This window comes from Nelusetta ayraudi, unplaced genomic scaffold (genome assembly GCF_046127955.1).
Source record: "Nelusetta ayraudi isolate G7.1 ecotype Tasmania unplaced genomic scaffold, CSIRO-AGI_Nayr_v1 ptg000064l, whole genome shotgun sequence".
Taxonomy (NCBI): domain Eukaryota; kingdom Metazoa; phylum Chordata; class Actinopteri; order Tetraodontiformes; family Monacanthidae; genus Nelusetta; species Nelusetta ayraudi.
In genome coordinates, this window is record NW_027466114.1 from 1,401,184 (window position 1) to 1,429,044 (window position 27,861).

Sequence of the window (27,861 nt, forward strand, 5' to 3'; positions counted from 1 at the left end):
TTTTTTCAAATTTACTGAAACAACATAAAAGATGAACATTCCTCTCACCAGCTTTACACATTTCTGCTGTGCAAATAATGTTTGACCTTTGACACTTTTTGTGATATCAAAACCAACATTCTTTTTTTATCATCAACATTCATTTCACATTCAGTTCACTTTTCTCTTCATTTATGAAATCATTTATGTTGTTCAAATAAACCACTTTAGCAAATCACTCTTTGTGGCATCAAATCCTGAACATCACTTTTTCAACAAGAATACTTTGACTGTTCTGCTGTGCAAAGATCTTTTCTGGCAAAGCACTTTTGTAACATCCAATAAAGAAAATGAACTTTTTATCACCAACATTCCCTCTGTTTTCTATCAAGTTATTCTGTTGTGCAAATAACCATTCATTGACTTCACTCATGCAAAAACAATGGAGTTGAATATGTAGATAAAAGAAGAAATGCAGGTATTTGGCAAGAGGAGTGAGAGTGTGTGAGAGTGTGTGAGAGTTACTGTATTAGTGGCTGCAATGGGCCTCTTTTGCTTTGCACAACATCTCACAGTGGGCTTGCAGGCTTGATGCTGCCACTGGCAGATCAGGCTCAATGTGGAGCTTAGCTCTGTACTTAGTCTTCAGTATTGCAACAGCTGAAAAGCCTATTTGACAGGGATGGGATGTGGCCAAAGGAAGCAGAATTCCCACAGCCCTCTGTCCAATGGCAGCACTTTTCCTGGGGACAACCACCTGGCTTCACTGTGAAACAACACAGCTTTGTGTTGTGCTCCCATCTCCTCACAAAGTGCAGAGCATAGCCGCGCTTTCAGGGCTCTTGTTTTGATGAAATTGACCACATCAACACCATCGTTCCGCAGCGACTCGCTGAACCTTTCTACAGCCAACAGTGGCCAACAACAGTGAACATAGTGAACACTGGCCACCACTGGACTCCTGAATTCTTCTCTCCGTCCCTGTCAAATATTTGTCTATCCTGTGAACCTGAGCAGCGTTTTTCTGAGCTACAACCTACTGAACACTTTGTGCTCACTGTTCCACCGTGGAAAAGGGCGGAAACAGGTCCCAGTTTCACTCATTTCAAACACAAACCAGTGACTGCAAATTGAAAGTCCAACAGCAGTGAAGTGAAAATCATGACAACAACAACAAGAGTGATACAAGTTGTAGAGTGAAGAGGGTGAACTGACCTCAGAGTCTCCAGTTTACAGTCTGGACTCTGCAGAAAACCACTTAGCTCCTTCACTCCTGAATCCTGCAGCTGGTTCCAACTCAGGTCCAGGTGTTTGAGGTGGGAGGGGTTGGACTTCAGAGCTGAGAGCAGCCAATCACAGTTGAGCTCTGACAAACTGCAGTTCTCCAACCTGAATAGAGAATCAATATTTGATTTCTTAAATGGTGTAAATGTCATATTAAGAGTCATTTCTCCCTGTTGATGATCCAGATGTGCAGCTGTTCAGATCACTGAGTCATTCCCTCAAAGGAGTCATTGTGCCAGTGTGTTGTCAACACAATAACAACAGCAGTGTGTCAGTCAGTGTGCAGCCAATCAGCAGTGAAGATGGAAAATAATCAGTGAGGCCTTTGTGTGCTTGTGGCTGTTTTCAGTCATCAGAGTCTCGTTACAAGTCAAACACATTCAAAGGACAAGATGAAGAAATACTGCTGCACTATTAATCTGCCTCGAATATTTCTTCACAGGATCTTCTGCTCAGTCATGTGACCTTCATCACCAATCAACAACTTCCATTGAGCTCCAAAGTGACTGGAGACATTTTCCACACTTTCTTCCACCATCCAAAGTCTTTTCTGGCTGCAGATTGTTGACATGAAAATATCAACAACATCCACTTTGTCTAGATGAGTCTTTAATATCTGCTTCAAAGTCTTCACACTGAGCAGCGTTACACACCAGTTGTCATCTGCTGACACACACTGTCCACCAGTAGAAAGCAGGAACTGACCTGAGAACTTCCAGTCTGCAGTTGGGACTCTGCAGTCCAGCACAGAGCAGCTTCACTCCAGGATCCTTCAGGATGGTGGTACTGAGGTCCAGCAGTGTGAGGTGGGAGGGGCTGGACTGCAGAGCTGAAGACACCACTGCACACTCAAGCTCTGAGAGTTCATGACTGAATGAAGGAGAGCAGAGTGAGAAGTTGCTGCTTCCATCATCATCACCATCATCATCATCATCACCCTGATCATCATCATCACCACCATCATCACCATCATCATCTTCATCACCATCATCATCACCATCATCACCATCATCTTCATCATCATCATCATCATCATCACCACCACCATCATCACCATCATCAGCAGCTTCATCATCATCATCATCATCATCTTCATCATCATCTTCATCACCACCATTATCACCATCACCATCATCATCTTCATCGTGAATGATTGAAGAGTTGATTTTTGTTGACAGTGTAAATTCAATCAATCTTGTGCAATCAACTGACAACAATGAAAAAGAAGCTTCCAAAACAAATGTGTACATTATAAAGACTCACAACAGCAAAAACATAACAACTGTGTGAAGGAAAAAGCAGCAGGCTGAAGCCCAAGCTGATTCTTGCCTCTCCTATACAGTCCATAAGATTAGCTGGAATAATTAGTCAGACAAAATCAAAAAGGAAAAAAAGAGAAACGCAACTCAACAAAATATGCTTGACATTATTCCTCATCATTGACTCACAATTCAATCATTTATCCTCATCATCATCAAGTATTTTGCCCTTCAAGATTTTTTCAACTCAACAAAGAAGCACACATTTTCAAATGGTCACTGATCCCATTCCAAAATGGAACTCCCAAAAAAGAAAGACATTTATATTTAACAATGCTTCTCACCTTCCATCATTCAAAGACACTCAACCCTCTGAACATGGATTGATTTTCTCTCACTTTAAAAAACTTATAACATTACAACATATACAATATTTTCATTCTCTCCTGGAAATAGTATTTCTAATGTTTTCAAGTCCACTATATCTATGAATTGGAAGATCTTTGACTATCAATCATTGATTTGTGCTTTAGGGAACTTTATTTATTATTCTGACAACTCTTTTCTGTAGTTGAATTATTATTATAACTATTTACCCAGGTTTGTCCCTTTCAGATCCAAGATCTCTTTTACAAGAGAGACCTGGCCAAGAATGACAGCACATAGAGTTTCAACACACACACACACACACACATAGGGGTAGATCCTCAAAAAAGGGCAATTTGCGCCACAGATGCGGGGATCCACAAAGGTTTTTGCGGTAATGACATGCAGGTGCAAACACGCCCACGAATGCGGCACCTGAAACAGGTGCGAATGTTGCGGTCTGGCAACCTGAGAGCAGTTTGCGCCAAAGGTTGTTGGTGAGTGCGTGTGTTTGACAGTGAAACTCTGCTGGGATAAACGCTCCTGTGCTCCTGGCATTACGATGCAAGACACGTTAGTCACCAACACCTGAGTACCATTTGTATTTTTCATAGCCGATCTAAAATATTGGCGTATATACTGTAGTCTATGCCGATCTATATATAAGATTTGGGGAGCTATATATATATTTCAGGCTTTTCAGAGAGGAAAGTTTCACTCAGAAGCCAGAAACACTTTGACAGACAGAAGCTGCTCCTGGTTTTGGCTTGCGGTGTTTGCGTCTGTAAAACTGCGTGCGGACACGAGCGCAAACTCTTCCTGGATCTGCCGCTGTTTGAATGAGGCATATTTGCATAGAAGGGGGCGTGTCAATTTGCGCGCAATGACTCATTTAAATACATTCAAATGAGTCTGGTGCAACCCTGCCGCTCCCTGCGCCTCGGCGCATTTTGTGCCGCTTTGTGGATCTGGCCCACAGTGTTTACGTACCCTCCTAAACGTATCACAGCCTTCCTGCAGTTCCTCACAGCTGGAATCAGTCTCAATATTCCCTCCATGGTTGTGTTGTACTTGTTGAGGTCCAACTCCTCAAGAACCTCCTCTGACATCTGCAGCATGTAGGCCAGAGCTGAACACTGGATGGCTGGGAGTTCCTTCTCTGATGTGTTCTCTGACTGCAGGAACTCTTGGACCTCCTGATGCACTGACTGATCCTTCACCTCCAGCAGACAGTGGAAGATGTTGATGCTTCTGTCAGGAGAAATATTACGAGTGTTCATCTCCTTCAGGTTGTTGATGACCTTCTGTAAGGTTTCTGGATGGTTGTCAGTGAGACCCAGCAGTCCTCCTAGGAGATTGTGGTTGTATTCCAGACTGAGTCCATGGAGAAAGCGAACAAACAAGTCCAGGTGACCGTTTGGACTCTGCAGGGAATTCTCCATAATCTTCTTCAGGAAATCATCCAGGGTGTCCAAGGTTTGGTTAGGATTAGGGCCTTCTTCTATATATTTTTGTGATGTCCCTGCTTTTGAGTCTTTGAGGAAATCCTGAAGAACCTCCTTCTTCCTGTTGGTGTGACAGTGAAAGCTGTAGACTGCAGCCAGAAACTCCTGGACACTCAGATGAACGAAGCAGTAGATGGTTTTGTGGAAGATCACACTCTCTCTTTTGAAGATCTCTGTACAAACTCCTGAGTACACAGAGGCGTCAGTCACACTGAGACCACACTTCTCCAGGTCTTCACTGTAGAACATGATGTTTCCACTCTCCAGATGTTCAAATGCTAGCTGGCCCAGCTTCAGAAGAAGCTCCCTGTCAGCCTCCGTCAGCTCCTGTGGACCTCCTCCATACTTGTGCTGCTTCCTCTTGGTCTGGACCAGCAGGAAGTGTGAGTACATGTCAGTCAGGGTCTTGGGCAGCTCTCCTCTCTGCTCTGAGCTCAACATGCTCTCCAGAACTGTGGCAGTGATCCAGCAGAAGACCGGGATCTGACACATGATGTGGAGGCTCCTGGAGGCCTTCATGTGGGAGATAATCCCGCTGGACACATCTCCTCTATCTCTGAACCTCCTCCTGAAATACTCCTCCTTCTGGTCATCGGTGAAGCCTCGTACTTCTGTCAGCCTGTCCACACATGACGGAGGGATCTGATTGGCTGCTGCAGGTCTGGAAGTTATCCACAGCAGAGCCGAGGGAAGCAGATCTCCTCTGATCAGGTTTGTTAGCAGGACGCTGACTGACTTCTTCTGAGTGACGTCAGTCACCACCTGGTTCTTCTCAAAGTCCAGAGCCAGTCTGCTTTCATCCAGGCCGTCCAAGATGAAGAGAAGTTTGCAGACATGCAGCTGCTCTGCTGTGAGCTTCTCTAACGTTGGATGGAAAACATGGAGCAGCTCCAGAAGACTGTAGTGCTGCTCTTTGACCAAGTTGAGCTCCCTGAATGAGAGAGGAAGCACCAGATGAAGGTCCTGGTTCTCCAGGCCCTGGGCCCAGTCCAGAGTGAACTTCTGCACTGAGAAGGTTTTTCCAACCCCAGCGACGCCGTTGGTCAGCACCACTCTGACTCTGAGTCCCTGCTGCTCAGGTGAGGCTTCAAAGATCTGGCTGCAGCTGATTGGACGGTGGTGGAGGCTCTCCTTGGTCTCCTTGGTGTCCAGCTGCCTGACCTCATGCTCTCTGTTGACCTCCTCACTCAGTCCCTCAGTGATGTAGAGCTCAGTGTAGATGCTGTTGAGGAGGGTTTGACTTCCTGCTTCTTCACCTTCAGTCACACGTTCACATCTCCTCTCCAGACTGATCTTCTGCTGCTGTAGAAGCTCCTGCAGACCGTCATCAGCCTCTGGAGCAGAGAAAAGGTTGGAGAAGAAAACATCAGTGTGACAGTGTGAGCATCATTTTCTCTCCACAACGTTTCAGCTGCTGTGGTGAAGCTGCTGTGTGACTGTTTGCTCTCAACGTCCCTCAGTGAATCTTCTCACTGGAGGTCTTGACATGATCTCAGAGGGAGAAGTGAAGGAGGTGCAGGTGGACAGTCTTACTGTGATCAGTCTGGCTGTGACTGGCAGGTTGCAGTGCTGCTCCACACCCACCACTCTTCTTCCTCCTCCTGTGGATGGAGACACTTTGATCAACTCGTCACTTTTTAATCTTTCTTTATTGAAATTCTTCATTTTGTCTTTGACATGAACTTTATTTTAATCTTTGGCTCTAAATCAGCTCCAATTCCCATGATGCTCTGCTCCCAGTCTGCCCAGTAGAAATGATTTCATCAGCTCTGCTCAGTTTTGAAGTCAACACTGGGTTGTTTCTCTCCAGTGATGCTTGTTTGGCTTTGGACTGAACTGGATTTACACACTTTGAAATGTTAAGGAGCTGCAGTGTCAACACTGGATCCAGCTTTACACACACACACACACACACACACACACACACACACACACACACACACACACACACACACACACACACACACACACACACAGTGTTCTTACTGTGTCTCAGGAGGTCCAGGTTCATGACTGAAGAGTGGAGGTTCATCTTTGGACCAGTCACTCTTCAGAGACTCCCAGCTGGACTCTGGAGACTCTGCTCTCTTTGTCTTGTATTGAACTCTGCAACACAAACATTGATGTCTGTGTTTAAAACATGATTCTTTCATCAATGATCTGCTGAGAGTCATTAATAAATCTCCACACACTGCTGTTTCCAGTCAGGATGAAGAAAGAGGGTTGTTCCTCTCACATCAGCTTCCAGTTTTTCCTGTTTTTCCAGACGACCAACAGTTTGAACAGTGAGTCAAACAGCAGTTCCAGTGACTGAGTCACTCTCAATGTTCTTACCGTGTCTCAGGAGGTCCAGGTTCATTACTGAAGTTTGGAGGATAATCTTTGGAGTGGTGACTCTTCAGAGACTCACAGCTGAACCCTGGAGACGCTGCTGCTCCGTCCTCCTCTTCCTCCACTCGAACACTCATCTTGAGCTGGAGGTCAAACAGGAAGTGAGGCAGTGAGCTCAGAACACTCTGACTTCCACTTGGGAGCGAGAGAACAGGAAGAAATCAACCAGACTGAAGTCACATTGTTCACTAGTGTCACACTGAATGAGTTATTCAGTAAGTCAGGACTCACCTGCTGCTGCTGCTTCGCCTCAAAATGGAGCCTGACACAGAACAACTTTCAGCTTCTCTTCCTGCTTCTGCTGCTCACTGTGGCTCCTCCCATCCAGGTGCCTCAACCTCTCCCACACTTCCAGGAAGTCACATGATGCTGTGTTTGTGTGTGTGTGAGAGAGAGAGGGAGAGACTGAGAGAAAGAGCATACATGTGTGTGTGTTCTTCTTGTGACGTACTATCTGGCAGTTTGCTCCCAATTCTAGGGAGCATTAGCGCCACCTACGGTCTGTAACCTTGAAGACAATCAAAAGGTGATCCTATTAATTGTGTGTTGTGTAGAAAGTCAAAGCAATGCTTGGAGACTTCCTACAGCTCCACTCTTCAGTAGATTTTCTCAATCAAAGGCGACGTGGAGCCTCTTCTCCTCTCCTGCCCACATCTTCCACACATTCAACTGCTACACACTTCCCATCCACATGCTGGACTCCTGTCTGGAGAGTCTGGGCCTTGCTGTTGTCTCAATCTTGATTTTCTTTTATTCTGATTTATTAGCATTATTATTATTTTGACATAGTTTTTCTGTTTGCTGGAAATGTCTTGTTGGCAGGGCAGACAGATCAACTCCCCAGTATGATCCAACTGATGGTTGCATTGTGGCTACAAACAAAACCAAACAAGCAAAAACTGGTCAAACAGCGCCCCTCAGTGGCAGAACTGGGAGCTGCGAGGACCGACACGTCATAGGAAGGTTTGAAGGTTCAAGGCCACATTTGAACACATTATGTTTCTTATTGACATATTATAGAGTGACCTGTCTAAAATATCTGTCTGTTAATCAATGTGTTATTTTTTCAGCCTGTGTTCATTTCTCTGTAAAGTCTGGAAAAATGAAATGTTAAAAAGAAATGTTAGAAATGGTTAAATTGAATAAGATTTAATTCATTCATTTAGTATTTTATCTTTTATATTTTTTTGTTGTTGGTGTTAAAAAATTAATGTTAACGGTGATCCGCACGGCGATCTGAATCCAGGAGTCTGAGATCGATTGTGTTTGCCTCCACACCGTACCCCGCGGGAGTCGCGGTGTCTTCCTCATTGCATTAAACACTCTGATGAGGAAGCACTGTCATCACCTTGTGTGATCAATTCTCCCTGCTTTCAGGTGTGCAGTGAGCAGGAAAGCAGTAAAGGGGATGTGGGAATATTATAAAAATGTTTTGGACGCTAAGAGCGTGTTATGGAATATTTTGGGTTTGATCGAAAGTAATTTTGCTGCGTGCGCGTGTGCGTGCGTGTGTAAGCGATTTCGATGTGTCTGTGCAGCGTTCGGCTGACAACTGTCGCCGGTGAATGAATTTGTGGTGAATTCTTCTGGTGGATTCAGGTGATGTAGATGTTGAAGGAGTCTTCACTGACACAGACTTAGTTGGATAAAAACTGGTTTATTTCAAAGAAGTCAAAAGTCAGACAGGCACCATGGAAAGCCTGTGGATGTCTCTGGGCCAGATGTGAGCAACTCCAATGATGCTTTGTTCGCATCACCTTTTATACCTCCCAACAACATGAGGAGGAAGATCCAGGATATGGGGGGGGGGGGGGGGTGTATGCATTCATAGTTACACCCCTAATGGCCATCTGGTTTCAATCTAATGACAGTGGTAATAACAAAACCATACATGGACAATAATTCCCCTTTTTGGGAGGAAGGCAGCAGCGGGTTCACGACTGAGTTCACATTCTGCCATGTATCAAATGATGTCATATGCATAGGAAGGCAGCAGCGGGTTCAGATACTACAAATGAACATTGTTGCGAGTTCGTACATTGTTGATATGATAAATCTGAATGCAATAAACACTCTGATGAGGAAGCACTGTCATCACCCTGTGTGATAACTTCTCCCTCCTTTCAGGGGCGCAACACATACTACTGCTCATTCATTGGTAGTTCAATTGTTAGGTGTGCTTGATCAGTAATTTACATTATTTTAAATAATAATTTAACATATTGTTAAATATGGCGCAGATAAAATCAATCAGTCTAAAACATCCATTATGTTATTAAACCAGGAAGACAGAGAAAATCCAACTCATGTAGTTTCTCAATTTAAAGTTGTCGACTGCTTCACTTATTTAGGCATTCAAATTGTTCCGCTGCTGGATAACATCATAGAATCTAACTATAAACCAGTAATTCAAGAAATGTCAAATTCTTGAGATAGATGGGCTGATTTTCCAATGTCATTATTGGGGAAAATGAGCACTCTTAAAATGAATGTACTGCCTAAACTATTATATTTATTTCAAAATTGACATCCGCCACCTCCCAGCAATCCATTTTCTCAGCTGAAGACACCCTTCATCAAGTTTTTATGGAACAATAAACGCTCCAGGCAGCGCCTATCGTTGCTGTACCTGCCGTATGACAGAGGAGGGCTTCAATGCCCACAGCCATTCTGGTATTACTGGGCTGCGCAACTGACAACACTGATGTTTCACTTCTCAGAAGAGAATGTGCCACTGTGGAGGGAGATGGAAGGTTATTCACTGAAGCTTCCCTTATCCATTTACCTTTACTCAGCAGATTTTAAGAAACTCCAAAATAACACTAAGAATCCTATGACTAAAAATATGATCACCGTCTGGCAACTAGTTGAGAAATATTTCAAAGACGCAGCCTCACTCTCATTATTTAGTCCGATACGGGGAAATGATCTCTTCCCCCCCAGGAGGAGGTGAGGGGGGGTTTAAAATATGGGCTGAGCAAGGGTTACAAAAAGTAGGAGATCTTTATAATCCTGTTGATAAGCGTCTGATGTCTTTCCATGAAATTGTCGTTAAACACGACCCACCTCGCAGCCAGTTCTTCAGATACTTGCCTTGTGTATTCCTAGCCTGTCAACACTTGAAAGAATGATGATGAAAGACTACCAGGGGAGGGGCCTGATTTCTAAAATATATATATATATCCAGCTGGTGGATCAGTCTTCAGAATCCTCGTTAGATAAGCTTGAGTCCTGGAGAGAGGACCTACAGGTTGACCTGTCCACTGAGGAGTGGGAGAAGGCCTGCACCAAAGCACAATCTCACACAGTGAATACCCGGTTGAAATGGCTGCAGTACAACTGGTGAATGCGGTCTTACATGACGCCGGTCAAGTTGAATAAATTCAACAGCGCCGTACCAGATGTGTGCATAAAGTGTGATAAAGAAAAGGGCTCGATCTTTCATTGTTTGTGGCAGTGTTCTCAAATTCAGAAATTGTGGGGAGAAGTGAAAGAATGCATGGAGGAGATATTAGGGATACAATTACTTTTAGAAGCCAAGCTTTTTCTTTTGGGTTTTTATCCTCCAAACTGTAACGTAAGAAAGAAGCATGGATTATTTTTAGACATAGGTCTGCTCTTGGCCAAGAGAGTGATTGCACTGGCTTGGAAAGATGTGGATAGACCGAGGAAGGGCAGATGGTTTTCAGAATGAACAGCAACTCTGCCCTTAGAAAAGATGACATATGCAATCAGGGGTAAGATAGCAATGTTGGAGAGCATCTGAGGCCCCTTCGTAAAGTATCTTGCTGAAGCCAGGAATGAGCCCGAAATCTTCATTCTGTGTAATATATAGTGAACGACATCAATGTAAAGGTGCTTGTGTATACTTATTCCCCCTTTCTCTCTCCTTTTTATTTCATTCATTTATTTTTTAATAGTTTTACTTTTTATTTAATGAACTTCATTTCTTTGTTTACTGTGGGTATTTTTTGGTTTGTTTCTTTTTTGAGTCTCTTTGTCCTTTTTGTAGCCATGTCTTGGTCGTGAGCTCGGTTTGGTTGTGGGCAAGAGTTTCAAGTTCTTGTTCTATATTGTGTATTACTATGTTTGAAAATAAATAAAGATATTGTTGGAAAAAAATATATATATGGCGCCCATGACGACGCTGAAGCCCTCCCCCACAGTTTCAAACAATCCTAGAGGAAGCCCTGATGGGTCGTAGAAATGCTAATACAAAAGTGAGTAATGACATATTTTACAGACAAAGAGTTACAGGAATTCACACTGTATCACAAGCTACAGCACACGTATTTCTTCCAGAACATGATCCTCAGCCAGGCCACAACTGGACCTCAGCCAGGCCAAAGCAGGACTCTTCCTATGGTTAAAGCAGGACTCTCACATATAACACACTACACATCTCATCAACAACAAGATTTTGCTCTTTTTCATTTGAAGTGGGCCAAATCACTTCTATTCAAAGTCAACTCATGAAAATTGCTGCTGGAATTTGATTCTTTTAATAAGCCATGTAACTTGCTATGATCCAAGGTTTTGAACAGGTGTGATACTGGTGTGTGGCCACAGCGTGCACATCTGATGTTGCTCACAGTGGTCCTCAGTGTGCTCAAGGAGCTTGTGTTGAAAAATTAGAGGGAACATTGGCTCCAGGTCATCCAGGGTGCAGAGCCCAGACCCCTGAGGGACAGGTGAGGACCTCCAGCCTCCACCTTCTGATTGGCTGCTGCTGCTGATGTCATCATGTGACCTGCTCATAGAATCTGACTAATAGAAGCCTGCTGTTTTCTGCTGCAGGTCCCACTGAGGACCACAAGGTCAAGGCAGAGGTCACAGCCTAGTGGTGAAGGTCAGTGGCACACACACACACACACACACACACACACACACACACACACACACACACACACACACACACACACACAAATCCATTCCAAGCCGCAAAACTGTAAAGGCAATGGTGGAAGCAAGGTACACTTTAACCAAAGAGAAGGCCTTGGCAGAAATTAAGCAAACTTCAGCTGTTAGTTTGACTACAGACATGTGGACATCAGTCAACATGGATGCGTACCTTGATGTCACTTGCTATTATGTGTCAGACAGCCTAGATCTGGCTACTGTGCTTTAAGGTGTGCAGTATTTTCCTTTGACCCACAGAGAAGCTAATATTAATAATTATTAATAATATTTCAGAAGCAATTGCAAATTTGATGGCAGAGTTTGAAATCACTGAAAAGGTCTGTGTGATGGTTACTGATGGAGCTCACAATATGTGTTAAATGTTAGACATATTTATTGCTTTGCCCACATGCTCAATTTAATTGTTAAAAAAAGAAGAAAAAACAGTCAGACTGAGCTGGAAAACATGCGCAGTAGGGCCGGCAAAATAGTGGAACACTCCAGTTCAAAAGCAAAGGAAAAGTTGTGCTCTATTCAAGCCAATGTGGGCAGCCCCCCCCCCCCCCCCCCCCCCAAAAAAAAAAAAGCCTGTTCAAGAGGTGGAAACCAGATGGAACAACACTTATGCCATGCTCCATAGGCTTTATGAGCAGAGAGAACCTTTAGGGGCAGCCCTGGCATCACTTAGCACTGACATAGTGCCTTTCACTGCTGATGACTATGCAGCAATCACCCAGTGCCTGACAGTTTGAAGGCCAGTCTCAGGCAACTGTTGAGCTTTCTGAGCAAAGGAGTGTGTCGGGCTCAAAGGCAATTCCTATAGCCAAAATGCTGAGGCGTGTCATTTCTGCCAAATGTGCCCAAACAGCTCCTGGTATTGGGGTCACGCTTGCCAACAATTTGAATACTAATTTGAGTGAAAAATTCAGTGGCTTGGAAAAAGGTGAACTCCCGTCGGTGGCCACCATCTTGGAGCCACGGTTTTAACAGGCTGGCTTTATTAATCAAAGCAATGCTCAGGCTGCTGTAGAAACGCTGACACCAGAGTGTTCCAGTCTTATTGATGGGTCGGCAGAAGATGTGCCACTGGAGACAGCAACAACATCCGCCAGTGCCGGTGAAGAAAATGACAACTTGTGGGCCTTCCTGGAAAACTACGTCGAGTCTCGGCACCGCACCAGCAGTGCATCTGCCAGCGCTGCAGTGGAGATCCAGAGGTATGCATGTTAAAAAGTGTTGAAACATCAGTTGTTTATTCAGTCATTCATTGTGGTACTGTCTGTGTCATAGATATTTGAAAGAACAAATTCTGACAAGAGCAGAAGTGACTGGGTGGCACAGCAGACTATATCCTATGCTTTGGAAAACTGCATGCAAGTATCTGTGCATCCCAGCATCATCTGTTCCCTGTGAAAGGATCATTTCCAAAGCTGGGGAGCTGCTCAGCCAGAAAAGTAGCCGACTGAAGCCTGCGACAGTAGGAACAAAAAGAAAGAAGGAATATTTCCCAATAAAAACCTGTGAAGACAAATTGCTTGTCTGCTTCTGTGAATAATCCTTAAAAAAAAAAAAAAAACAACCGTCCAAGTCCCCAAATGACAAACCATTATCTTTAAGGGTTTTCCTGAAACACACTTCCAAAACAACAAAAACAAAACACAATGTCTCTGAATTGAAACACCATGATCATTTGCAAAGTAGGAAGAATCCGTAATCCTGTTAGGGACTTTTAGTACAGTTTGTAAATCAAGAATAAAGCTCAAAGCTTTAAATAAACCCTGAACCAACATTTAACCCTAAACATAATTTGCATTTATTCTTTGGGTTAATCTGGATTGTGTTTCAGAGTATGGGGGAGAGCATCTGCATATTTTTTGTAATGACGATATAATCATTATTTGGTATGAAGGACAAAACAATTGAATGACCACAAAGACTTTTCTGAGCTTTTATTGCTGTCATGGGATTGAAACCGTGCCAGTGCTTCAGTTGTGCTCTTTAGAGGTTGCCATGTCTTCAGTTGTCCACCAGATGTCACCGTCACTCAAGTCTTGACGTTTTGTATCTTTTTCGGCACAATTGTGAGGAAAGCCTCAGTGCATCACGAGGCTTCACTTGCCCACCACTAAAAATCCCAGGGAATCTAAGCGATCCGAGGAGGAACAAGGGGGCAAACTGAAAATCACTCCAGAGGAGGAAAAAAAGACTAAAGAGCATGAAACCAAAAGCTAGACCAAATCTAATAAGACTTAACCCTCCTGTTATCACACACACACACACACACACACACACACACACACACACACACACACACACACACACACCAACCTGCTGCTCTCAGCTCCAAATCTTCATTCAGCACCACAAGGCCGGAAAGCGCCACCAGAAGTCCCGCCCACCCAGCGGTGTTCCACCGCAAACAACAACACACCTGCGTGGCCGCAGCCAGGCACACAGAGCAGCACGGGTCGGCATTCCCTTGAAAGAACTGCCGGTTTGAACTGGACCGGGACGTTCAGAACTAGTTTCAGCCTGATGCCACCGCGAGTTAAACACCTTCCGGAGCCGTCTTGACTGCGTTCACATTGGACTGGGGCCAAGGTCCGGATCTCCACCGTATTCACGCGGACACAGTGACTTTACTGCAGTTGTGACGGTGGATGAGTCTGGTGCCGTCAACCCGCCGCTTCTGTCCCAAACACCTGACCTGTCACCGTCCAGCACGACGGATGATGATGATGATGATGATGATGATGATGATCTAGTGTGACCAGACGTCCCTTATTTTCTGGATTTGAATGAGAGAGAAAAAATGTTGCGCGCGCACACAAACTCCAGTTATTACGGTAGTCAGTGCACCTAACGCACTGACGCTACGTCGCGGTATAGGTGTGGGTACAGAATTAGTCCGGCAGCAACTGACAGCCAATGACAGTCGTTCATCGCCATTGAGCCAATGATAGTTTGCCACGTCGTTGGCAGTCGCCAGCCAACAGCCAATCCTGCATCCAGACAAATGATTGAACTCCATAGTGTTGAGCTGAAAAATCTGTTCATCATTTATTGATTAAAACAATTGTTAGTTGCACCACTGCCTTGTTTTTTTTTTTTTTGTTTGTTTGTTTTTTTGTTTTTTTTACTTGAAATAATTGGTGTTTTTTAAGCCTCCAGTCTCTTAATTTGTTAAGGCCATTAAGGCCGTCCTTATTGTAAAGACAAACATCTCCCTTATGAGAAGTTCATGGAAATTCTGGCCAAAGGAGAGAGGGATAGAGGAACTGAAAGAGTGAAAGAGGAATGGAGAGAGAGACCGAAGAGAAGGAGAAACAATTTCATTTTAACCACCACGCTGAAAAACTCCCCGATTTGAATTTCAGAATTCTGCTCACCTTAGATGATGATGATGATGATGATGATGATGATGATGAGTTGTCAATGCAGCAGTGAAGGGTGGTTCGCTAACAAACCGGTTTACACACACACACACACACACACACACACACACACACACACACACACACACTGAAATATTTTAGCTAAATGTTGCCTTTTGTTTGTTTTACAATTGTGTTGTTTCTGTCATGTTGTGATGTTGTTGTTCTTTCATGTGTATATAGTTATTGTGGTGGGTGCTTGTTTTCCTATTTTATATTCATTTTGGCAGGACTGTGTTCCATGTTGCGTAGGGTGACCACATTTTGATTTGCAACAGAGAGGCCACTCGGCCCGGCCTCGAGATACTTCAATGATACTTGAGGTTTACTCAAAGATGCCTTCTATTACTTTAATATATTTAAAGTATGTCTCCTCTGTATGGACAGAAAGTTTAGTTTTATAACTAATATCTCTATAGTGTAAACATTTACGATCAAAAGAACTCAATAAATACGTTGATGGAAAAAAAATCTCAATAACCTAAGGCACAAATTTGGATTCTCAGAGGCTTTAATTTGCCTAAAATAAACTTAAAAAAGAAAAAAGAAAAATCCTCCTCTGCATTAGCGTATCATTCTAGAACAAAATGATAGCTGTCTTTTCAATTCTTGACAAATAAATAATGAAATAACATTCTAAATAATACCTCTTATGTAGAATATCCAGCTTTAAATATTTATCCCGTTTCTCTTTTCAGTGTAGTACTGTAAACAAAAAACAGTAGCCTCACAACGATACTAATTTAACAAATTAAAAAAAAAAAATGTCACTTCACTTTTTAGTTTTCAAACTCATCCTTTTTTATTGTTCGCCCTGCTTTTCTTCTTCATCTTCCTCGTCTGCCCATCCATAATTTTGCTGTCGAGATGATCTTTCCCAGCAGCTTTCGGTCGCTCAACAAATAAGCATGAAAGTCTTTGCAAGAAGTGTCTTTGAAATTGCATTGCACCAATAGAATCCCCCTCAGTGGCTCAACAGAAAGCTGATTCCTCTCCTTGGTCCACCAGCGCTGCATCAGTGAGAAAATCCTCTCAACCTTAGCATTGTGTGAGTGAAGTGCAAAGACAAACTTTGCAATCTTCAGTAGTTCTGAGTAACACGCAATGCTTTTGCCCTTCTCTCAAAATATTTGGTCCACCTCTGGTGCAGCTGCAGGCCACTGAATTCCTCATCACTGTTGCACCCATAGATATATACAGAAGGCTAGATGTCTTATCCGCGCTGCTGGCCAATGGAATCGAACGTCCGCACTGGCGGCCATCTTGCCACAGTCACCTCGCTCCGCCTCTCTCACTCAGAACTATGTATTCTTATTGTGCATGTTATTTTAAATAGCCCTAAATTGCTCTATTTTCACCCGAATTTCGAGCGGTTTGGTTTGTTATAAAGGTTATAAGCATAGTTATGACACTGCATGCTTATTAATGATTTATAACCATAGGCTTTCGTGTGAAAAGAGCAAAAACACGCACACACCCATATTTAATAAAAACGTATATGCTAAACGCTAAACTAAACAAACCAGCACTAAATCGTAACATTAATCAAACAGCTCCAACAATATCTTACAGATGAAATGTGATCCTACGAGCTTTTGTTTGTGGACAGCGACGATTGCTGCACCCATAGGCGGCACAGAAGTTCGGCATTTTTTCAGTCACCGATTTCCTGTAGAAATCATAATGCATGATGCTGCAGCAAAGCAATCCAATTTTAAATCATTTGCGAATTAAGTTCAATTCTATTGAAAAGAAAAGCTATTCTGTCTCTCCATATGTCAAATTACTTGTTTTATTTACACCTACCAATCTTAATCCATTTTATCACAACAACAAAAAAGACGGACTGTAATCTCAGTTTGTCACCGTTAGACTCTGACTCAAACAGGTGGGGGATGAGATATCAGCAGCTCGAGTTCATTGATCACCGTGTCTCTGCTGCATGAACTGATGAGACTGCCTTCATGCAGCAGCAATAACTACAACCGACACCACAAATATTGTATGTGAACAAAATACTAGTTTGTCCTGAAACAGCCGTTGGCTTAACTTAACTTAAGAAATGAAAATCTTAGTGGTCTCAGTCGTATTAACTTGTGCAAATAGGCTGCCTGAGCACCATTATGGTTTTTTTTCTAATAGAAAGCTCCACTCTCAACATGTTCAACCATCCAGAATTATTGCTACGTTATGAACGTTTGTAAAAAAGCAAACCGTGTGCAAAGCCGTCAAGTTTTCAGCGAGATCAGAGTGTTAATGTTTGTTCAGATCACTCACGTTCCCTCACATTCAATACATCAGACCGTGACTGCCTGACTGTGGAAAGATGGCGGCCGGTGCGGACGTTGGATTCTGCGCCGTGAGACATCTAGCCTTCTGTACATATCTATGATCAAACCTATCAATTCCAGTGAATGGGCCTGCACCAACTGTTAATATTCCAAAAGTTGATCAGACAGTGAGAATTTGTGGGGATTATAAGGTGTCAATAAACCCGTGGCTTGAGGTGGATCAGCATCCCATACCCAAACCCCAAGACTTGTTCACAAAACTGGCAGGAGGAAAGAAATTTACCAAGCTTGATTTGTCACAAGCTTATCAACAAGTAGAGCTAGATGAAGGTTCTAAACAGTACTTGACCATAAATACACACAAAGGGCTCTACCAAGTGAACAGGCTTCCTTATGGTGTAGCCAGTGCACCTGCTATATTTCAAAAATGAATGGATCAAGTTTTGCAGGGCACAGATGGTGTCATTTGTTATTTAGATGACACACTGATCACAGGACTGAACACTGAAACTCACATGAAACACCTGGAAGAGGTTTTAAAAAGACTAAAAAGCCACAACCTCAGGGTTAACAAAGGAAAATGCACTTTCTTTGAACATAGCGTGTCTTATTTAGGACATGTCATTGATGCAGAGGGGATTCATCCTATGCAAGAGAAATGTGAGGCCATTTCTAAAACCGCCATTCCTAATACAGTTACAGAACTGAAATCATTCTTGTCACTGCTAAGTTATTATGGGAAGTTCATTCAAAACCTTTCTACTCTGATCGCACCTATGACAGAGCTGTTACAAAAAGACAAAAAGTGGGAGTGGTCTTCGTCATGTCAGAAGTCATTTGAAGAAGCTAAAAAGAAACTTTCTTTCTGACGGAGTCCTTGTGCATTACAGGTTACTGTCCGAGTTGCATGGAAGTCACTGGGGAATGGTGAAGATGAAGTCTCTGTCCAGAAGCTTATTTTGGTGGCCTTCCTTAGATGAAGACATTGAGAATGTGGTCAATTCTTGTGACATATGTAAACAACAGCGCAGCATGCCAGCCACAGCACCTGTGCATACATGGAAATGGGCTTCATGTCCATGGGAGAGAATTCATCTCCATTTTGCAGAGGTCAATAAACAAATGTTTCTTGTAGTTATGGATGCTGGCCTGAAGTATTCCACATGCAAACTACCACATCCAGCAAGACCATAGCAATTCTTAGAGGTCTTTTTGCAGCATATGGCTTACCAGAGGAGGTAGTGACGGATAATGGACCTCAATTTATTTCAAGTGAATTTGGGATGTTCCTTAAAATGAATGCTGTAAAACACATTAAAACTCCAGCGTATCACCCAGCCTCAAATGGATTGGCTGAACGACTGGTCCAAAACTTCAAAAGGTCTTTAGCTAAGAACAAAGCTGTAGGTGGCATGACATTGCAACATTGTATTGCTAATTTCTTATTTAGCTATCGAAACATGCCACACTCAGCCTCTAAAAAAACACCAGCAGAGTTGTTTTTGAAGAGGCAGATCCATACTAGACTTTCTCTAGTGAAGCCAGACCCGTCTCAGGCTTTTCCTACTGGGTGTTCAAATCAGTCAGCCGGGAAGAGAAAACTCAGGTTTTCCTCTGTAGGTCAGGATGTGCTGGTAAAGAACTACAGGGGAGGAGAGAAGTGGTTAAATGGTGTAATAACTGATGTTTTGGGTACTGTAACATACATGGTGTCTATAAATAGGGCATGTGTAAAAAGGCATGTAAATCAGATGCTTGATGCAAAGAGTGAGAGAGGAGGACGGACTGGGATTAACACTGATGGAGACTCTGATTACCATGCGGATTCTGGAGAGGATCGGAGAGACATTGAAAGTGTTACTGGAAATACTGGTGAAACGCCAGAAGAAACACCTGAAGAAAACCAAAGCTCAGCGAGGCCGGACAATGCTCTTGAGGAATCATCAACTTCAGGTTGCAGGGAGCGCCCTAAGAGGAATGTGCGCCCACCTCAGCGTTTGGACTTATAACACATCTCCAAAACGAGATTGTGTCAAATCACTATTGATTCCTTTTTTTCGTTGACAAGCAGCATTGGTGTACTAAAAAATTACCTTGTCATTTCTTGGGGCTTGTTTGATGTTTGGTGTTCATTTAGGAATAAGAAAAGAGAAAATATGTAAATTTAAAGCTACAGGGGAGGAGTTGTGGTATTTGGTATCAATCAATCAATCAATCAAATTTTATTTATATAGCCACTTCCAACAACCAAATGGTGCACAAGGTGCTTTCCAGAGTGAAACAAATAACATCAATAGCAATAAAAACCTTTAAAATACAGCAAAACTGTGAATTAAAAAATAAGAATGTATGGCGTGTGAGAGTCAGTGTGTTGTCAGTAATGCCTGTCGGTGTGTGGATGGAGTGAATGGTATGAGTGCGTGTTGTCTGTGTGCAACAAAGAAAAAGCATGACGGGAAGTGAAAAACAAAGCAGCTGCTGCGGTGGAAGCCAGGTGTGAGAGAGCCAGTGCTGAGGGAGGCGGTCCTAAACAAGCTGTGCACCGGCCAGGTGCACCTGGTTAGTCATCAGCACCTGAAAGAGACACACAACCAGTACACAGCAACAACAGGGCAATAGCCAAGGCCCCCATGGCCAGAACAGGGCCACACTTCACAGCACACTGAACCGACTCACATAGATTTTTCTATCTACATACACATCAATCTGCTGCAACATGCAAACGGAAGCAGGTGGAGATTTAATTATGTTGCTCAAGAAAAAAGGTGCATTAAACATTAAACAAATATATATTCATTAGTGGTGGGACTTGATTAAAGAAAATAATCTAATTAATTATGGTCTTTGTAGTTTGTGAAACCTCTGACCTTTGACCTCTGGTCAGTTCACTCCAGATTATTCTGTCACAACCTTTGCATTTTTTAAACAAAATTAATCAACAAATGTTTTGTTTCATTAATGGCCTCAAAAAGTTTTGACTTCAATTGACTTCAGAAGCTGCACTATGAGTAAAGGAGTTGATTTTAGACAAGTATCTGTACTGAAGTAGAGAATGTGAATCATTTTACTACATCTGATTGTCCACTCTACTTGGTTGTATTCAGCGCTCTGACGTCCTTGTTAGCTCCGTTAGCTCGTACTAGCTGCTAGGTGTCATTCAGGTGCTACTGGAGGCTGGAATGACTGCACTGCAATGCAAACTGCTTGTGGCTCCGTTTGCACAGAGCAGCTCTCTCCTCACACCGTGGGCTGCCCAGTAACAAGAGCTCAATGCTCTGTATATGGTCCATATACTGTAGCATTGACAATAAAGCTAGCGTGAAGCTTCAACCTGGAGTTGCTTGGTCAGATCAGCTGATGAGAATGAAGCCTGTGGAAAGTCCTGCTTGGGGAACAACACCATGAAAGTGACTTTGCTTCCAGTCGGGCTCAGTCTCTGATTAGTGTCCAGTCATTGGAGTGTTTGAAGGCTCCACTCCCAACAGTGATCAGATGGTGAGAGGATCTCACCCACAAAGGTTTTTCATGACTTTTAGATGGGAAGTGAGATCGTGGTGTCCAGAGAGGAGGACAGCAGTCAGTCATGGTTGACCTCCAGTGCTCACGCAGTGGTTCACTGGAAGGCCAAGAACAATCCAAGAGTCCACTCTTCACTTTCCTCCTCATCCTCCCTCAAAAGTTCTTCCACCTGTAGAGAGAAGAAGAGACAGCAGGAGTCAGGACTCACGGTCCTTGAACGCATCATTACAGAGTCGTTGACTGTTGATGGAGATGATGGAGTGACTGGTGAGAAGAAGCAGACTCTCAGTCACATGTCAAGTGTGGAACATATGAAGGTCATGTGACCATGGAGTGTTGGACTGATACTGAGGCCTGATGAAGATGAACTGATCAATAATTGAGTGGTGAACTGAGAGAAGAAGCAGTTTGGCAGCAGATGTTGGATGAATGAGGAGCAGCTGGACGTCACCATCCTCCTCTCACACTGTGACTGGGAACACTGGACCTCTGCTGTGGGATCAACTGGCTTTGGTGCTGGAACCATCATCCACTGCTTCCAAACCAGTACTGACCTCACACTCTCCAGTTGATAGTCTCTGCTGTGGACAAGATCCATCAGTGGCTTCACTGATGATTCCTCCAGCTGGTTGTAACTCAGGTCCAGGTGTCTGAGGTGGGAGGGGTTGGACTTCAGAGCTGAGAGCAGCCAATCACAGCTGAGCTCTGACAATCTGCAGCTCCACAACCTGAATAGAGAATAAATGATGGGGAGATTATAATGATGGAGAGTTTTTCCAGGATGTCATCACTCTGAACATCAAAGTGAAATGTGGACTTCAGAATCTGACACTACAGAATAAAATGGGAGAGGGAGGACGAGCGAACGACTGCTGCACTGCGGAGTCCATTACTGGCTCTTGATGATGTTGCTGTCTGGGCCCCCTTGCACCAAAGTAGGATTGCGTCATCCAAGATGAGTCAAGCGTTCAACCAATCCACAACAAGTGTGTCCAGGCTTCATGGGTTGCACTAAAAGCCATCCAGGATGAGAAGACACGGATTCATCAAGCCAGGTGAAAGCTATCCTGGGTTGGTGCGCGCAAGCGGCTTCCTTCCATAGACCACGTTATGGAGCTGGGATTGACGGATTGGCCATCTTTGACCTCCTCATAAACCTCCATGAGGATTTGCCCCTGGGACGGGGATTCAGACTCTCTAACTTTCAAAGCTCAATAAAATATGGGCCGGTGCAGACGGCCTGGGCGGGCTTGGAAGCCCAGACTCCCTGGTCATAGTCATGCGCACCAAGCATTCAGCCAAAGGGATCTTCCCTTGGCCAAGCAGCCAGGGCGCATCATCAATTGGAGGCATAGTGACAGGACCGTCCACTGTCACAACAACAAGCTCATGTTACTCTTTGATGTGTCTTCATCTTTCTATGGGATGTGTATTTTTATATAGGATGCATGACAAAGTAGAAGTCATGTTAGAAATGATCTAATGATTGCAACATGATCTCAACTCATTTCTCTATCATGATTGAAATGAAATGATTCCAAAGCTTGAAATAATGACAGTGGCTGGAGGTGAATGTGATAACAATGTGCAGTGTTGAGTGGAAGAAGCACTGCTTTCCACTGGTGGTGACTGTTGACTGAGACAAGGATGAAATAGATCCTGGAACTCAGCCTGGTCTGGAGCAGCTCACTCCACACAATACATCTCCATGGTAACTTCTAGCAGAACATATCTCACTTCCACCTATCCCACTGTTGTGCAACCAGATCACACATCAATTGATCCAGGATAACTAAGATATCCCGGCTTAATCCCTCATCCTAGTTTCCTGCAACAGGGCCCAGTCAAGTGAAAATCATGACAACAATAACAAGAGTGATAGAAGTTGTAGAGTGAAGAGGGTGAACTGACCTCAGAGTCTCCAGTTTACAGTCTGGACTCTGCAGAAAACCACTCAGCAGCTTCACTGATGAATCCTGCAGCTGGTTCCCACTCAGGTCCATGAGCCTGAGGTGGGAGGGGTTGGACTTCAGAGCTGAGAGCAGCCAATCACAGCTGAGCTCTGACAACCTGCAGTCCTCCAACCTGAATAGAGAATAAATGATGGAGAGTTTATAATGATGGAGAGTTTTTCCAGGGTGTCATCACTCTGAAAATCAAAGTGAAATGTGGACTTCAGAATCTGACACTACAGAAAAAGAGAGGGAGGGTGAGTGAATGAGTGCTGCAATCTGAAATCTGACCACTAGATGGCAGGATTTTACACACTGTACCTTTAGACCCAGTTTCACTCATTTCAAACACAAACCAGTGACTGCAAATTGAATTTCCAACAGCAGTGAAGTGAAAATCATGACAACAATAACAAGAGTGATACAAGTTGTAGAGTGAAGAGGGTGAACTGACCTCAGAGTCTCCAGTTCACAATCTGGACTCTGCAGAAAACCACTCAGCTCCTTCACTGATGAATCCTGCAGCTGGTTCTTACTCAGGTCCAGCAGTCTGAGGTGGGAGGAGTTGGACTTCAGAGCTGAGAGCAGCCAATCACAGCTGAGCTTTGACAACCTGCATCTCCACAACCTGAATAAAGAATCAATATTTGATTTCTTGTTATTGTGTGGTCAACACAATAACAACAGCAGTGTGTCAGTCAGTGTGCAGCCAATCAGCAGTGAAGATGGAAAATAATCAGTGAGTCCTTTGTGTGCTTGTGGCTGTTTTCAGTCATCAGAGTCTCGTTACAAGTCAAACACATTCAAAGGACAAGATGAAGAAATACTGCTGCACTATTAATCTGCCTCGAATATTTCTTCACAGGATCTTCTGCTCAGTCATGTGACCTTCATCACCAATCAACAACTTCCATTGAGCTCCAAAGTGACTGGAGACATTTTCCACACTTTCTTCCACCATCCAAAGTCTTTTCTGGCTGCAGATTGTTGACATGAAAATATCAACAACATCCACTTTGTCTAGATGAGTCTTTAATATCTGCTTCAAAGTCTTCACACTGAGCAGCGTTACACACCAGTTGTCATCTGCTGACACACACTGTCCACCAGTAGAAAGCAGGAACTGACCTGAGAACTTCCAGTCTGCAGTTTGGACTCTGCAGTCCAGCACAGAGCAGCTCCACTCCAGGATCCTTCAGGGTGGTGGTACTCAGGTCCAGCAGTGTGAGGTGGGAGGGGCTGGACTGCAGAGCTGAAGACACCACTGCACAGTGAACCTCTGAGAAGTCAAGCAAAGATCTGCAATTAAGGAGAGAAAAGTGAGAAGTTGTGGTTGACAAGCTGAACAGCTGCTTCCATCATCATCATCATCATCATCACCCTGATCATCATCACCATCATCACCATCACCACCATCATCATCACCATCACCATCACCAACTTCATCATCATCATGAATGATTGAATAGTTGATTTTGGTTGACAGTGTAAATTCAATCAATCTTGTGCAATCAACTGACAACAATGAAAAAGAATCTTCCAAAACAAATGTGCACATTATAAAGACTCACAACAACAAAAACATAACAACTGTGCGAAGGAAAAAGCAGCAGGCTGAAGCCCAAGCTGATTCTTGCCTCTCCTATACAGTCCATAAGATTAGCTGGAATAATTAGTCAGACAAAATCAAAAAGGAAAAAAAGAGAAACGCAACTCAACAAAATATGCTTGACATTATTCTTCATCATTGACTCACAATTCAATCATTTATCCTCATCATCATCAAGTATTTTGCCCTTCAAGATTTTTTCAACTCAACAAAGAAGCACACATTTTCAAATGCTCACTGATCCCATTCCAAAATGGAACTCCCAAAAAAGAAAGACATGTATATTTAACAATGCTTCTCACCTTCCATCATTCAAAGACACTCAACCCTCTGAACATGGATTGATTTTCTCTCACTTTAAACAACTTAGAATACTGAGCGCAAGATTTTCATTCTTTCCAGGAAATAGTATTTCTAATGTTTTCAAGTCCACTATATCTATGAATTGGAAGATCTTTGACTCTATCAATCATTGATTTGTGCTTTAGGGAACTTTATTTATTATTCTGACAACTCTTTTCTGGAGTTTAATTATAGGGTCAATATATGTTCTGCATGTATTTCCCCAAACCCAAACCTCAACACAATATGACATATATGGCATTATAAGTGAGAACTACAATATTCAAAGACATTTCTTCTTCAATTTATGATCCCAAATGACTCCCAAAATGTAGTTTCATGTACTCTTTCAATTTCAACTCCATTTAAACCTATTACTAATAATTTTCCCAAATACCAGCAAATACCATCAATGTTGTTTGATGTTCATTTCATGACAGCTTATTGCTATCAAACCATTATTTGAACACCATCAGCTCCTTTTCTACCGCTTTCAACAACACCTTCATGTCAGGTTCTGAACACAATAAGTTGGTGTCATCCGCAAATGAAATCAAATTCAACTTCTTCCATTCAGTATGAACATCATGAAGATAAAGTCTAAATATCTTGGGTCCCATAATGGAACCCTGTGGAAGCCCACAGGTGACTTTTCTAAATGGTGACACCGTATTGTTCAAACTGTTATTGAAATAACTTCTTATCCGGTGTAGCGGAACACCTCTAATTCCACAAGGCTCCAATTTCTGCAGAAGCAGAGAATGATTCATTGTGTCAAATGCTTTCCATAAATCCACAAAGACACCTACAGCATATTGTTTGTTGTCTATGGCTGGAACTCTATTTTCTACTCATTCCATCACTGCTGAAGCTGTTGATGGGTTACTGCTAAACCCATATTGATGGTCACTTCATAACTCATACTGCATACAATCATGCAGTCTATTGACAAGCAACTTTTCTAGTATTCTGGGAAAGTGAGGAAGCAATGACACAGGTCTATCATTTGATATGATGTGTTTATCACCATTGTTGTAGATTGGAACCACCTCAGCCATTTTCATCTGATCAGGAAAAATCCCTCTTTGAAACCATCAATTCCACATATAGGTCAATGGTTTGATGACACAATCTATGACTTCCTTTATTAGAAACATATCTATATTATTATCATGGAAAGATCTTTGATTCTTCAACTTTCAAACCACTTCTAGTACATCGCTCTCACAAATCCCACACAGGAACATTGAATTATTACTGTTGAAAGCAAAATCATTCTTGTTGTCTACATTTCTAATTGTCCTTGCTAAATTAGGGCCCACATGAACAAAAAATCATTGCACTCATTAGCAATTTGCTCTGCATTTTCAAGAAGTAAATTCAAATTTTTTACAAAACATGTAGAAAAGTCAGTTTTACTGTGGTGTTTGATCATGCAGTTGAACAAACTCCACGTAGCCTTGATGCATCTTTGTCTGTTTGCAACCATCACTCATAATAATCTTTTACACAATCTCATAATAGATGACACTTTGTTTTGAGAATTGTTGTACTTGTGATAAATTCCCTATAGAGCCTATTTCTCTTTGTACAAATCATCATCACCACCACCACCACCACCATCATCATCACCATCATCAAAATGAAGGAAGGATGTGATGTGTTCAATGTGTTGATTGACTGCATGAATCCTTCACACTGATCAAAGCTCCTCATTCTGCCACTGTCACATCTTCATCTCTATCCTGGACTCCAGTGGAGCAGCTTCACTGCACTCACCATCCAACACAAAGCAGCTGAGTTAGCCCTGTGTTGACAGCCTGCTGCTAACTCAATGTTTCCCTCATTGTTTTCTTGGAGACCTGCAGCCACAAGTGGTGTTGATCCACCCTGTGACTAGAGGAGCTGCTGATATAGCAGGGTGGCTAACACCAAGAGCACACACACACACACACACACACACACACACACACACACACACACACACACACACACACACACACACACACACACACACACACACACACAGTTTACGTACCTTTCTAAACGTATCACAGCCTTCCTGCAGTTCCTCACAGCTGGAATCAGTCTCAGTCTTCCCTCCATGGTTGTGTTGTACTTGCTGAGGTCCAACTCCTCCAGAACCTCCTCTGACATCTGCAGCATGTAGGCCAGAGCTGAACACTGGATGGCTGAGAGTTTTTTCTGTGATCTGTTCCCTGACTGCAGGAACTCTTGGACCTCCTGATGCACTGACTGATCCTTCACCTCCAGCAGACAGTGGAAGATGTTGATGCTTCTGTCAGGAGAGACACCACCAGTGTTCATCTTCTTCAGGTTGTTGATGACCTTCTGTAAGGTTCCTGGATCATTGTCAGTGAGACCCTGCAGGCCTCCTAAGAGTATCTGGTTGGATTCCAGACTGAGTCCATGGAGAAAGCGAACAAACAAGTCCAGGTGACCGTTTGGACTCTTCAGGGATTTCTCCATCATCCTCTTCAGGAACTCATCCAGGGATTCTCCAGGAGGACCATCTTCTGTCGTCTTCCTGTTGGTGTGACAGTGGAAGCTGTAGACTGCAGCCAGAAACTCCTGGACGCTCAGATGAACGAAGCAGTAGACGGTTTTGTGGAAGATCACACTCTCTCTTCTGAAGATCTCTGTACAAACTCCTGAGTACACAGAGGCGTCAGTCACACTGAGACCACACTTCTCCAGGTCTTCACTGTAGAACATGATGTTTCCACTCTCGAGATGTTCAAATGCCAGCTGGCCCAGCTTCAGAAGAAGCTTCCTGTTAGCCTCCATCTGGTTAATCTGGTCTTTTGGTTTCTTCCTTGTGAATGAGAACACGTCAGTAAGCATCTTTGACCACTTCAGCTCCTGTGGACCTGTGGTCTGATGCTCTCCTTCATACTTGTGCTGCTTCCTCTTGGTCTGGACCAGCAGGAAGCGTGAGTACATGTCAGTCAGGGTCTTGGGCAGCTGTCCTTTCCTCCACCAACTCTTTACTAACATGCTCTCCAGAACT

At 43.3% G+C, this 27,861-nt stretch overlaps 3 protein-coding genes and 1 long non-coding RNA gene across 4 annotated transcripts in view; 3 read left to right on the forward strand and 1 right to left on the reverse strand.

Moving 5' to 3' along the window:
- Nucleotides 1–7,851, reverse strand: part of LOC142898371 (NACHT, LRR and PYD domains-containing protein 14-like) — a 272,094-nt gene extending 264,243 nt beyond the window's left edge. Inside the window, exons 1-6 of the mRNA XM_076041308.1 lie at nt 6,728–7,851; nt 6,380–6,499; nt 5,927–5,994; nt 3,879–5,727; nt 1,969–2,133; nt 1,195–1,368 (exon numbers count right to left, since the gene is read on the reverse strand). Of these exons, the coding sequence (XP_075897423.1) occupies nt 1,195–1,368; nt 1,969–2,133; nt 3,879–5,727; nt 5,927–5,994; nt 6,380–6,499; nt 6,728–6,861 (2,510 nt within the window). The 5' untranslated portion in view covers nt 6,862–7,851. The remainder of the gene's footprint in view (nt 1–1,194; nt 1,369–1,968; nt 2,134–3,878; nt 5,728–5,926; nt 5,995–6,379; nt 6,500–6,727) is intronic.
- LOC142898407 (uncharacterized) overlaps nt 1–27,412 on the forward strand; it is a 142,754-nt gene extending 115,342 nt beyond the window's left edge. Inside the window, exon 2 of the long non-coding RNA XR_012928581.1 lies at nt 26,888–27,412. This is a non-coding gene — a long non-coding RNA (uncharacterized LOC142898407). The remainder of the gene's footprint in view (nt 1–26,887) is intronic.
- The window catches only part of LOC142898369 (NACHT, LRR and PYD domains-containing protein 12-like), a 487,638-nt gene that overhangs the window by 165,168 nt on the left and 294,609 nt on the right, over nt 1–27,861 (forward strand). The gene's annotated exons all lie outside the window — the stretch shown is intronic.
- LOC142898389 (tripartite motif-containing protein 16-like) overlaps nt 1–27,861 on the forward strand; it is a 98,573-nt gene that overhangs the window by 16,307 nt on the left and 54,405 nt on the right. The window lies entirely within an intron of this gene.